Source organism: Equus asinus, chromosome 25 (genome assembly GCF_041296235.1).
Source record: "Equus asinus isolate D_3611 breed Donkey chromosome 25, EquAss-T2T_v2, whole genome shotgun sequence".
NCBI lineage: Eukaryota > Metazoa > Chordata > Mammalia > Perissodactyla > Equidae > Equus > Equus asinus.
In genome coordinates this window covers 12,498,901-12,511,961 of record NC_091814.1, presented here as the reverse complement: position 1 = coordinate 12,511,961, position 13,061 = coordinate 12,498,901, and the positions used below count along the sequence as shown (strand labels likewise).

At 42.6% G+C, this 13,061-nt stretch overlaps 2 protein-coding genes across 2 annotated transcripts; both read left to right on the top strand.

Moving 5' to 3' along the window:
- Positions 1–5,273: 5,273 nt before the first annotated feature.
- On the top strand, positions 5,274–5,711 carry LOC139042043 (histone H3). Its single transcript, XM_070497645.1, has one exon. It carries the CDS (start codon positions 5,301–5,303, stop codon positions 5,709–5,711), a length of 411 nt encoding a protein of 136 aa, XP_070353746.1. The 5' UTR covers positions 5,274–5,300.
- Positions 5,712–6,934: 1,223 nt separating this feature from the next.
- On the top strand, positions 6,935–12,646 carry LOC106848292 (histone H2B type 2-F). Its single transcript, XM_070497646.1, has one exon. The coding sequence runs from the start codon at positions 6,950–6,952 to the stop codon at positions 7,328–7,330; it is 381 nt and encodes a 126-aa protein (XP_070353747.1). The 5' UTR covers positions 6,935–6,949; the 3' UTR covers positions 7,331–12,646.
- The last annotated feature ends 415 nt before the right edge of the window (positions 12,647–13,061 follow it).

Below are 13,061 nucleotides of genomic sequence, written 5' to 3'. Positions count from 1 at the left end.
TTAGTGGCTGTATTTTAATGAATACTTTCCATGCTTCAGGCTCTAGGAAACATTTTTTTCATGGATTCTCCTGTTTAATTCTCAGAGCAACCCTGTGAGGTGGCTAATGTTTGACTTGCCCTTTGCCAGTGAGAAGACTATTGATCTGTGAATTCCCCAGGGGAAGGGGTATGAGAGATGTGGGCTGAGTACTGTCGCCACCACTCTCCTCATCTGTAAAATGGGGTTTATAATACCTTTCTCTCAAGCCTGTGAGCGTGAAATGAAGTCATGCATCTAGACTGTTGATTACAAAAACTAAATGAAAAGAATGTTGAGGAAGAAGACATGCTAAGAAAAAGTAGTCCCTTTTTTTTGGAAAAAGGCTATACATCAGTTGACTTGTGAGCATTCTGTTCTAATTTTCCCTGTAAACCAGAAGTATTAGGCATCATACTAACACCTGTAGCCTGAACACCCACACACAAATCCAAGTCATTTCTATTAAATAAATACATTAAAACATATAGCCCTTAAAATTCCTGCCATGTGTAGCTTAAGTCTCATGAGGATGGTTAATGGAATAAAAATACTTGTCATGTGGAGCACGTTACTTGAGCTCACCTCGTTCCACTGGGATATGTTACGCTGGAAAGCCAGGAATCCTATAAACTTGTAAGGGAGGGAAAACCTCCTTCTGCCCCTCCGATTCTGTGGCTAGGCCCGAGAATTAAATTGACGTTAGAGTAGGGACAGTAAATTACGGGACAATGACTAGAAATACAGGGGGGAAGCTAACGGAAGACAAGGGTGTTTTAGCAGCTTTGTTTGTACAGCTGCAGTTCCGCATCAGCTCCCAGTCGCTGGTGATCAGAGTGTTCTCTTCGTGGTCCTGGGAGGGCGCCTTCCTCATGGGAAATTTTATGAGCTGCTTTTAGACGAGAAGAGGGATGTCGGAGCTGCCTTCCTGCATCTGCTGTTTCTCAAGTACCTTCAGTTCAAAATAGTCGACATACCAGAGCGACTAGTTTTGGGGTGGCGTGATCTGAACCCCTTCGAACTCAAAGCTGCTGTAGGGAAGGCAGCATTTCACCTCTACCTTCTTAGAGCTTTTGGCTGGGCCTGAGATTTAAATTGATGTAAGACAGGCTAACGGGAGGAAAGCATACAAATATATTTACTGAAAGTTTTACTTGGCAGGGGAGCCCTAGTAAGGACATGAAGACCCCAAGAAGCGGGTTAGAGTTGAACCCTTCCATGCTGAATTGGACAAAGAGTAGCAAATCGTGACAATGTAACAAAACAAATCGTGACAATGTAACAAGACAAAAGGGCCCCAGCTGGGCAGTTAATGGTGGAAAAGTAACTAGGAAGGTAAAGGTTAGGTTAACAAGGTTTATACACCTTTCTCTCAGCTTTGACTCCCCATCCTTGGTGATAAGAATGTTATTTTCCTCCTGGTAGAGGGAAGACATCTTCCATATGGAGGTTTCATCTCCTGTTTTTAGGAAGAGAAGGGGAGGTCAGAGTGCCCTTCTTGCACCTGCCGTTTTTCAAGTGCCTTTAGCTCAAAATAATCCTTATGCCAAAGTGGCGTATTCTGCCACTGATGGGGTTCAGGACACGCTACCCCAAAATATGGCACCTTCACACATGGAATATTTTAAGCTGAAGAAATTTTGAGAAAAGGACAGAAGCGAGAAGGTCACTCTGACCTTCCCCGGGACCTTCTCCCCTGAAACGGGTCATAAGAGCCTCCTGGGAGAGGTGGCCTCCCTATCCTCCCGGGAAAGGAGCATCCTTGTCTCTAAAGACAGAGGGAGGCCCAGAAGATCCTCTCAAACAGGCCTTGCTGCCTCCCCGGTTACTACACTTCCCTCGTACTCCTTCACCTGTTGTCTCTCTACTCGATTGCCCGCCCTTCATCAAACCTGGCATAAAAGTACTCAGGTCTGACTGTTTCTTCGGATCTTCATTTCCTTATGAAGGTGCCTGTGTCACGTAAAACTTAGATGAAATAAGTTGGTGTGCTTTTCTCCTATTAATCTGTCTTTGTCAGCTTAATTTTCAGACCTGGCCAGGGGACCCTAAGAGGGTCGAGGAAAACTTCTTCCTCCCTGCAGCACCCTTTACTGTGCAGTACAACCATTAGTGTTCCAGACAGCCAGAAAATGGGAAATTTTTATCCAGTGAGCAGGATGTCGAGGGAATGAGTTTGCCTCAGATTGGGGTAAGGACAGCAGTTCAAAATCCTGTGGCTTCTCAATTTGGTCCAGGGCTGCAGGCCACTCAGGATGAAAGAGAATCAGGCACATAGCCTGACCAATCCACAAACCAAAGATTCAGTCTCATCTTGGGGTCCCTGGAGCCCTGGGGTTACTTGAAGTCAAAGACTCAACACAAACTGTCTTCCTGGAACATTTATTTTAATTTAGCCCATTACGTTTGTATTAAAAACAAATACAGGGGCTGGCCTTGTGGCTAGTGGTTACGTTTCCACATTCTGCTTTGGTGGCCTGGTTTTGCGGGTTTAGATCCCAGGCACAGACATACACAGCGCTTGTAAGCCATGCTGTGGTGGCGTCCCACATACAAAATAGAAGATTGGCACAGATCTTAGCTCAGGGACCATCTTCCTCACCAAAAAGAAGGAAAAAAAAACCCAAAAAACCAAAAACCTAATACATGAACATATAAAACACTACATGCCTAATAATTCACTTATTAACTTTTTCTTTTCCCTGCCTATTTCCTATGGTAAATTTTAAGCTTCTCATGACTGTTCCCCACCGCCCCCCCAGCACCAAATAATTAAATTTCAGTGCTCAATTTTAAAACTGCAGATTCTTATTATTTCTAGGAAAGAAACTTTGGAAATATTAGGAGAAAAATATTCCATCTTTCGGGGCTGGCCTGGTGGTGCAGTCATCAAGTTTGCATGTTCTGCTTTGGTGGCCCAGGGTTTGCTGGTTTGGATCCTGGGTGTGGACCTATGCACTGCTTGGCAAGCCATGCTGTGGCAGGCCTCCCACATGTAAAGCAGAGGAGGATGGGAACGGATGTTAGCTCAGGGCTGGTCTTCCTCAGGAAAAAAAAAAATCCATCTTTCCCACAGTTGCAGCCAAGTTGAGATTCTTCTACATTATAAATTTGTTTCTGATAAAGTGGTGTAGTGAGAATGTTCACAGGAATATCACTCTTTTGTCCAGTGTGGAGACCAGATGGAATTGAACAAATATGGATAGGAATTCTGTTAATTAAAGATGACTTCTAAGGCAACCATATATCACTGGTTGTTAGATTCTGAGAAATGTTATCTGTAACCCTTAAAAGTTTACTGTTTTGATTCTCTTATTTGACTTGTTGTCCAAGAATTAATATTTAAATTGGCATCTCTGTTTTCTGAGAAGGAGAACTTTTTATACAATTTCCTTATTAAGTCAGAGAATGTCTCTTGGAATTTTCTTATGCTCTATATTGTAAAGGTAAAATAAATCCCATGACTGTTGAATTCTATTTAAACATAGAGTTTGAGAATCTTTTTCTTATTTAGATGAACAGATTCATACATCATGGCCAAGAGTGCATACCTTAAGAAAAAGAAAGAAAGAAAGAAAATTGCAAAGAAATGTGACCCTCGGATGGGCTGCTTTGGGTTGTCATCCAGACCCCATAGGGTAGTTTCCTCTTTTGATGGGAATAATTCAGTGGAGAAGTTCAAGAAACATTGATTGATTTGATTGCATGATGGGAAAATTCTCTAGTGCTTTAAAATCTACCCCAAGCCTGATGAAACTGGAAATCCACTATAATTTTATTCTTTCACTTTAGAATATTATTTCTGGTGAAAGAAACTTTCACGCAGGCCTTGTTACTTATCTGGGACAAGCTATGATTTCTTTGACACTCAGTTTCTTTATCTGTGAAATGAGCAAAACAGCATCTATTTCACAGAGTTGAGATTAAATGAGATAGTGTATGTAGAAGAATTTTTAAATACCTAGTATTATAATATATACATTACATTATATATGTACATACATTATATATGTATAAGTATATGTGTGAGGCATTATTACAAAACCAGCACAGGAAGGGGTAACAGTTGTTCACAGCAGTTACACTTGCAGGACATTTTAGATCTTCTCCCTGGAGCAGGAGATTGCTGCTGCCCAAGGGGACTCTTGAAGACAGAAGGGTAAGTTTCTACACGTGTTTAGTGTTCAGAAAATCCCCTCAAAGTTACTTTCATGTTATTTTCATTTCAGCAGGAAGATGATCACTCATTGACTCCATCAAGGTAAGTTTTAAGCCTCTTGGGCCTGCTTTTGTTCTCAGGTTTGAGTTTTTGTAGGGTTTGGATGCAATGCTTTTTCAATAAAATAGGCATACGATTAAGTTTTATATTAATTTTTAAGTATTGGCAACCCTACGTAACTGTTGTTTTATGACATTCAATTTTCTGAGCAATACTTCAAAGCATATGAAATAACTGAAAGGTAAAGGACCTTCAATTTCCTCATAGACAACAGAAAAGATATGAAACTTTTAAGCATTAGAAAACTATTGAAGAAAATATGGCGGCAACTCAGTAATCAACAAATAATTTGTTTGCCTTGAAATTTTGTTTGGACAGATAGGCAATTGACTATTCAGAAACTATTCACCATTGTAAAGGAGAAATTAATTATTTCAGGTCTTATCTTCCTTGACTTAGAAGCATTTGGATTCTAGGACTTAATTGCCCATTGATGGATTGAAGAGGGAACCGCATTCCAGGCGGAACAGGCTGAAGAAAGGCAGAAGGCTCCACTCCAAGTTGGTACCGGTCAGCGCTCGGCTTTGGCGGAGGTCCGAAATCAGGTAAATATAAGATCAATTTTTGGTTTCTTCAACTACACAGTTTGTTGAACCTCAGTCATAATGTAATGCATCTAATGCGCTCAGCACGATGCCAGGCGCTAAATAAACACAGGCTGAAACCTAGTTCATGAGAGGGCACGCTTGTATTTGGACAGAATCTATTAAAATACAAATCTCAAGCATGCAAAACACTTCATAAATTGCTCTTACAAAATCCATACCAATTTAAAGGAAAGGTCTAAAAAGGAGAAAAACATCTGATCCATAAGATTTTAGGAGTAAGGGAATAGGGAAGTAATAAGAGATTAGCATAACAGTCTTCCACCAGTAAATAGCATTGAGTCTCAGCCAATGAGATCACAATTCTGAAAATTCCTAGATTTTCTGGCCCAATCAAGGCAAGGCTATGTCTATAAATAAGACTGCCTAGGCTCCTTCAAAAACATCGGTGACAGACCATGGCTCGTACTAAGCAGACCGCCCGCAAGTCGACCGGCGGCAAGGCCCCGCGGAAGCAGCTGGCCACCAAGGCGGCCCGCAAGAGCGCGCCGGCCACGGGCGGCGTGAAGAAGCCGCACCGCTACCGGCCGGGCACCGTGGCCCTGCGGGAGATCCGGCGCTACCAGAAGTCCACCGAGCTGCTGATCCGCAAGCTGCCGTTCCAGCGGCTGGTGCGCGAGATCGCGCAGGACTTCAAGACGGACCTTCGCTTCCAGAGCTCGGCCGTGATGGCGCTGCAGGAGGCGAGCGAGGCCTACCTGGTGGGGCTGTTCGAAGACACCAACCTGTGCGCCATCCACGCCAAGCGGGTGACCATCATGCCCAAGGACATCCAGTTGGCCCGCCGCATCCGCGGGGAGCGGGCTTAAGGCATGCGTTTATTAAGCAGGCGATCTAAAGGCTCTTTTTAGAGCCACCCATGTTTGCATGAAAAGCAGCTGTGCTAGGTTCATCAGGTGGCGTGGGTCTACTCGTATCACGCACCGGTGTTTGGGTAGAGGGGTCGGGAAACTCGCACGTGGTGGGTGTTGAGGTTAGCGGATCAGTGCAGGACCTTTGGCTGACAGACGGCTAGTGGGAACAGGAGAGGCAAAGTACAGGTTTGGTCAAGCCTGCTTTCTGTGTGCTGGTTTGATTTACACGGCACAGTGCCAACCTTGCTGCTTCTGTAAAAAAAAACTTGCAAGAGGATGGACTTGTTCTACCAGTCGTTTGTAACGTGTTCCAAGCTGCTAGCACAAAACGTTAGCACAAATCTGAACACAAAAATTGACGCTTTATCAGGCCGTTATTATGTCATAACTCGGGATCAGACTCCGAGTTTTCAACTCGAGTCTACAGTTAGAACTAAGCCGGATGGTAGATAAAATCCTTGGTCCCTAAGTTGTTAGCCGGGATTTGAACTCATAAAAAGAACAGGGGCAGGAGACATTCTGCTGAGTCTCGAGATGTATAAGATCCCAAGGATCAGGTGGAGGGTCGGGAGCGGAGGCAAATTCCTTTTTAAAAATTATGAAGCTTTTTTCCTGAGTTAAGAATAGTATAAATTAATTTCTAGTTCAATATCTTTCTCATTGCATAATACAGGCAGCGTAAACCGGAATGGGAATGAGGGAAATATCTTGCGATTTTTTAAAAATATGGGCTAAAGTATCCTTCAAAAAACTAAAACCAAGACAGAACAAGCTTCCACAAAGTAGAGAGGAGTAAAACGATGCAAAAATAAGAGAAGTTAACTTGTCTTTGCTGCTGCAGTACTCTTCCGTATACAGTTCTACAACTGAAAGTTGAAAGCCACCTAAACAACAAAAAAAGACCCCAAACAGGTGAAACTATCACTTTACATGATTTACTGGTCAGTGTGAAATGGAACAGTTTGATTGGCTAACAAGACACTTGTTCTAATAACCACTCAGGAAGCGGGAGTAGAATCTTATTTGCAGGGGCTCCACCCTTCAATGATGACACTGTTGGAAATTAACCAATAAAAACGCAGTACTGTGTAAGTCTTCATTTGCATACAGGCTCTATAAGTAGCGCGTAACCAGCCCATTTTTTGCTGCAGTCGGGGAGTGTTTCTCTTTTAGTGGCATCTCTTCGTGCAAAAATGCCTGATCCAGCAAAATCTGCTCCTGCTCCCAAGAAGGGCTCTAAGAAGGCTGTTACGAAAGTGCAGAAGAAGGATGGCAAGAAGCGCAAACGCAGCCGAAAGGAGAGCTATTCGGTTTACGTGTATAAGGTGCTGAAGCAGGTGCACCCAGACACCGGCATCTCGTCCAAGGCCATGGGCATCATGAACTCTTTCGTCAACGACATCTTCGAGCGCATCGCCGGCGAAGCGTCCCGCCTGGCGCATTACAACAAGCGCTCGACCATCACGTCCCGGGAGATCCAGACGGCCGTGCGCCTGCTGCTGCCCGGCGAGCTGGCCAAGCACGCCGTGTCCGAGGGCACCAAAGCGGTCACTAAATACACCAGTTCGAAGTAAGGGCGTGTAAGGAACGCAGTAGGACGGCCTCTTTACCCCAAAGGCTCTTTTCAGAGCCACTTAAGCTACCTGAGAAAGCAGCTGTAAACACTTGTTGGAAAGCTGGTTGATCTTTAGTGAGGTGGGGTTGGCCTATCATCACGAGTGCATTTGGGTTTAGGAATAGGTTAGGGATGTGATAAAGGTTACCCTGGGTATTAAAAACCTGCGGTTTCCTATAATCTAGTGGTGTCACCTGTTGGCACGACTCTTCGCTGGTGAGAAATTAGTTATCAAAATGGTCCCTATGCAGTCCTGGGTTCTCAGGGGGTGCTTGTGCTTGCGGGTGCTTAAGTACGGATAACAGAAAGTGGGCTTGAGGCCGTCTGGCTAAATTGCTATGGGGGAGGGGGACTGTCTTACCACTTTATCTCTGCTCCTTCATGTCTATAAAGACAAGCTGAGTTTTCCCAGCATACAGATTCGAAGCCTGCAGTTCCCTCACTCGCCCCTGTTTAGTATTTAATTTTTTTTTTTTTTTAATTCTTGGCATGCACTTTTAGGTGTCTGTTACAAACTTTGTCCAACATAGCCATGTGCTTTAGTCTGTTGGCCTACCTATAAAATCTTGAGCAAGCCGTCCTCCCTTAACTTCTTCCTCGTCCAGTGACTCATCCAGGTAGAGGTATTTGCCTCCCACACTTTGGGACATTCGGCAATATCCAGACACTTGACTGTCATCAAGTGAGGAGAAGGATGCTGCTGGCATGTAGTGGGTAGAGGCTGGGGGTGCTGCTAACCCCCTATATTATATAGGACAGCCCCCACAACCAAGAATTATTTGGTCCATAATGTCGAGCCTTGTGCTGAGGTTGAGAAACTCTATGTCCAAAGACTTCCCTTCCTTCAGGATTTAACCCTCATTTCAGTCAAACATTTCCTCGGTGCTACCCAGCCAATGTTAGTGATCTTGGTGTAGGGCAACGACCTTGCCTTGGTTCTGTAACAGTTTTTTCCTGATGATAACCACCTTGGTGCTTGCTAAACACATTTCCAAGTGACTCTCCTGAAATTTCCTGGTTAGGTTAAGTTGGAGGTGGGCACTGGGGAGGTGGTTTTTAGTGTTCTCAGGTGTATTTTTTTAGATTTTGGGGTCATGATGTACAGAAAGCCACAGTTAACACATGTAGAGTGAATTTCTAAGGACCTCTTAGTTCAAAACTTGTGTAGTTCAAGACTAATCCTGACAAAGGCTGGTGGATGTTTTATCAAGTAAAATACACCCTTGGGGCAAAAGGAAAGTCTTAGTTTCCAATTCACTTGACAGTGAAGTTTTGAAATTAAGCCATTCTTGATAAATTTGGGGGAATTTGCATGGCGACTTTGTGCTTAAAATGAATTTTATTAATTTATAACGTAAGAGTTCAAATTTACATCCAGTTAAAAGTTGCATAAAATGAACTACATATGATTTCTTTCTTTTACTGGAAAGTTAAGATGCTCAGTGAGTCATCTTTCCCTGGCGACTGCCAGACATGGGCCAGGGAAAGATGACTCACTGAGATTCTAAAATTTCCAGTGAAAGAAAAGAAAGCATTATACAGTACATTGTATGGTAAGAAAAATTAGTAAGTGAGAAGGCCAGGTGGTGTGTCTACCCATCAAGCCATGAGAGAGTGTATCTGGTGTCCCCTTTGCCCAGGATCCTGAAGTCCAGGGGCTCTCTTCTCTCTGAGGATTAGGGACCAGGTTTCTCATGGTCTTTCGAAGTTGTTAAAGCATTGTTGATTGGCTCACCTAATCAAAAGCTATCATTAATTATCCCCTGACTAAAGTATTAAGCCTCAACTCCTTATCTTGAAACTAAAGGCCTTCTACCATCTGGCCAAAACTGACCTTCTTCAGTTACTCGTTTTCCCCAGGCCTCCAGCTTAGCTAAAATGTTCTATTCACTTTCTTGTAATGCATCTTAAGTTCTCTTCCATTGTGCCTTTGTTATCTCATTCTTTTACGCTGTAGCACTCAGTTGTTCTCTAGACCACTCAAAGCCTAGCAACCTGCCAGTTCTTTAACCTCTTGCTCAGTCTCACTCTGAAGCCTTCCGAGCCCATTCTAGTTCACAGGGAAGTCCTTCTCCTTTTAACTGTTAAGGCTTTGTTCTATTCACAGTTAATTGTGTGGCTTTTGAACTGTGGAGCCTTGTTCCTTAATCTCTTTTTCATTGTTTTTACATTTTCTTGTGTTTGTCTTCTACTAGAGGGCGGGGTTCATTTTTTTTTTATACTTCATGGGATCTTCCACAAAGGCTATCCCAGTGCCTAATATAAAATGGCTTTTCAATAAAAGTTCGTTGACTGATTGCCCAGTCCATAGCACACTAGAAAATTGATCTGAGGATGGTAGGTTTAAGTACTCCAATAAGCTTTCTTCTCCAGTTTTTCCTAATTTTTTCTTGCTCCTTTAACCTGGAATGCTCTTTTAATTGCCCTTAATAATTATTGATAGCAACTGTTAGAGATTCAAAAATCCCAAAAGGGGCAGATAAAGTAGTGCACTTGACAGCTTCCCTTTGGCCAATGTATCTTTGTGGCCAAAACGATGAGATTAGAGTGGAGTTTTTCAGCCTTGTTTAAGGTGCTGCTTTTCCAGTGTTGCAAACAAGGACCAGGAGGGAGGTGCATTCCAGAAGACACAAGGTGTGTGGTATTAACATAAAGAGCTTTAAGGATCAGATCTAGAGAGTATTGCAAACGCAGAAATGGGCTTGCCCTGGGTCAGGTCAAACGTCATCGAGCTTGGTCAAGCCATCTTTTCAAGGATTGGTGAATGGATTGTGGTATGTATAGAAACCTACAAAGATGATAGTTTAACCCTCTGTCATTGTTTTTAGACAAATATCTCACTTTTAAACTGGGAGCATTTCCTAAAAGTTATCTAAAAGTCAAACTTAACACATTTGAATTTGGACAGCTATAATTCAAGCACAGGAAAACAGATGGGAAATAAGTATGTGATCTCTTTGTGGGATAAAGTAGGAGTTATCAAAGATTGTCAATCTTTAACAAGGAAGGAACAAGACTGTTTTGGGGAATTACTAGATAACACTGAAGATTATTTCTACATTTTGTAACTATAGCTGAACTTATATGACTTGGCAAAAATAGAAAACTTGATGAAAGCTTCCAGATCCCACAATGTCAACATCAACAAACTTTTGAAAAATAAAATCAGGCTATGTTTTCTTTTCATGTATTATCAAATATGTGTCAAACATATAATATGAGAAAAGCAAAGAGATAGGGGATAAAAATATATAAATAAATCTAAGAGAAGGGATTACACCAGTGTAAAGATAATTTCAATTCAAGGCAAAATGTTATTCCCGAAAGAGGGGTAAGAAGGAAATGTTCTATGACTTAAGGGGAGTGGTAAGTTGTTTCGGGCTGGAGGGTTCAGGAAAGCTCTGTGAGGAGGACTTACATGTACCAGGCCCTGTACTAGGTGATTTGGATGTATAGGTGCCCTCCTCCCCAAGTCCTTGAGGTCCAGCTGGAATTTTGTTTGTGATCAATATATCAAGTATCCTCTGGGAATTTTTAGTTTTGCCAAATTTTCGTTATGACTTCTTTCAACTTTTTTTTTTTTTTTGTGAGGAAGATTGGCTCTGAGCTAACCTCTGTGCCAATCTTCCTCTATTTTGTATGTGAGATGCCACCACAGCATGGCTTGATGAGCAGTGTGTAGGTCCATGCCCACAATCTGAACCCACAAACTCCGGGCCGCCAAAGCAGAGCGGGCGAACTTAACCACTACACCAAGGAGCTGACCCTCTTCTGTCAATTCTTTAAACATCTGATTTTGGTAAATGAAATCCTCCATCATTCCATTTTTATTCTGTGACTAGAGGTCATTAATTCTGCACCCCTCATCCAGTTTGTAATATTTTCCTTTCAGTTTAATATATCTCTTTTAAACAATTTTCTTTTCACATAGCCTATTTTATGCCATTATATTAAAAAGCTCTGGCTGTCCCGCCCTCCTTCCTGCAAAGCATTTAGTCACATTTTCTTGGTTCACAGTATCTCAAACCTGCTGAAGTAGAGGAAGATGGGCACGGATGTTAGCTCAGGGCCGGTCTTCTTCAGCAAAAAGAGGAGGATTGGCAGCAGTTAGCTCAGGGCTAACCTTCCTCAAAAAAAAAAAAAAAAAAAGTCACTGAAGCTTTGTTCACTATAGTCCTAGCTTGAGAGAAATTTGATTGTGACTACAATAGGGTGAGTGGATAAGCCTTTTTTTCAGTCACCCCAAATACAATTTATCAGAAAATACTGTTGGCTTAAAATATGTCCAGCATCCAACCACACCCAAACATTTGCACTGCTGTCTCTCCAGCTCCAAGCCACCACCACATCTGGATGTTTGCAGTGGTCTTCAGACTGGTCTCCTTGCTTCTGCAGTGGCCTTTGGACTGGTCTCCTTGCTTCTGCCTTCTTCCCTCTCACTGTATTTTCCACAAACCAGCTAGATTAACTTTTTGGAACATAAGTCAGGTCATGTCACCCACACACCATCCTGCCCAACTGGAAAGCCCCCTATGGCTTCAGAGTGAAGGCCTACATTCTATGGCAGCCCATGTCCACCTCATCTCTTCCCATTCTCCCATTCGTTTGCTCCATTTCTTTACACTTGTCTCCCTGCTCTTCCTTGAATACACCAAAGCCCTCCTATCTCAGAGCCTTTGTACTTGCCATTTCCTCTTCTGGAAATGCTCTTCCCTCAGATATTTACACGACTGGCTTCCTCATTTCTTTTGGGTTTCTGCTCAAAAGTTACCTTGCCAACCTATGACTGAGGCCTTCCTTGACCAGCTTATGTAAGATAGCAAACCCACCTCTTTTCCCTCCTCCCACTTCTTGGTACTCCTTATTCCCATACCTTGCTTAATTTTCTTCATTGTACCATCTGAATACAAATGTGTTTATTTACTATTTTATTTGTTTATTAATGAATCAGAAACTGCTAACTATGAAAACTATTCTTTCCTGCTTACTTTAACTCCCCGCTTTCTGGGTGCATGGCTTCTCAATTAAAGGCTAATTTATCAGTTTCTCTTGCATCTGGGTTTGTCTAGAAGACAAAGTTCTGGGCCAATGAGATATGAATGGACGTGATATATATTACTTCTAGTTTGTGCCCTAAAAAGGAATGGATATGTGCTGCCCTTGCCCTTTTTCCCTATCCTCTGGCTGGGTTCCAGATGTAATGGCAGGACCTGTGGCAACCCCATTAGACCTGAAACAGAAGCCATATGATGAGGATGGCAGAACTGCTCTACTAGCCCTGGACTATTACATGAGAGATAAATAAACTTTATCTTGTTTAAGCTGCTGTGTTTAAAAGATTTGTTGCAATAATTTAGACTGTACTCTCCCCAATGCATTGTCTGACTCTCCTCCTACCTTCTCAGAATGAGTCCTATTAGGGCAAGTACTTTGTTTTGTTCACTGCTCTATCCCCACCATCTAGAACTGTATCTGGAATACAGTGGGCACTCAGTAAATATTTATGAGATGAATGGATTTATGGGGGAGGGAGGGAATTGAGTTTGTATTTATGAGATGCAAAGCTCTAAGAGTTGGATTTAGCGAAAAATGATTGAGTTTGAAATTTTTTGCCCTCTGAATGGAGAACAGCACAATGCAGAGTGAAGGTCTAGGTGAAGTTGCAGCCGCCATGGTGCACAAGGCAGTGT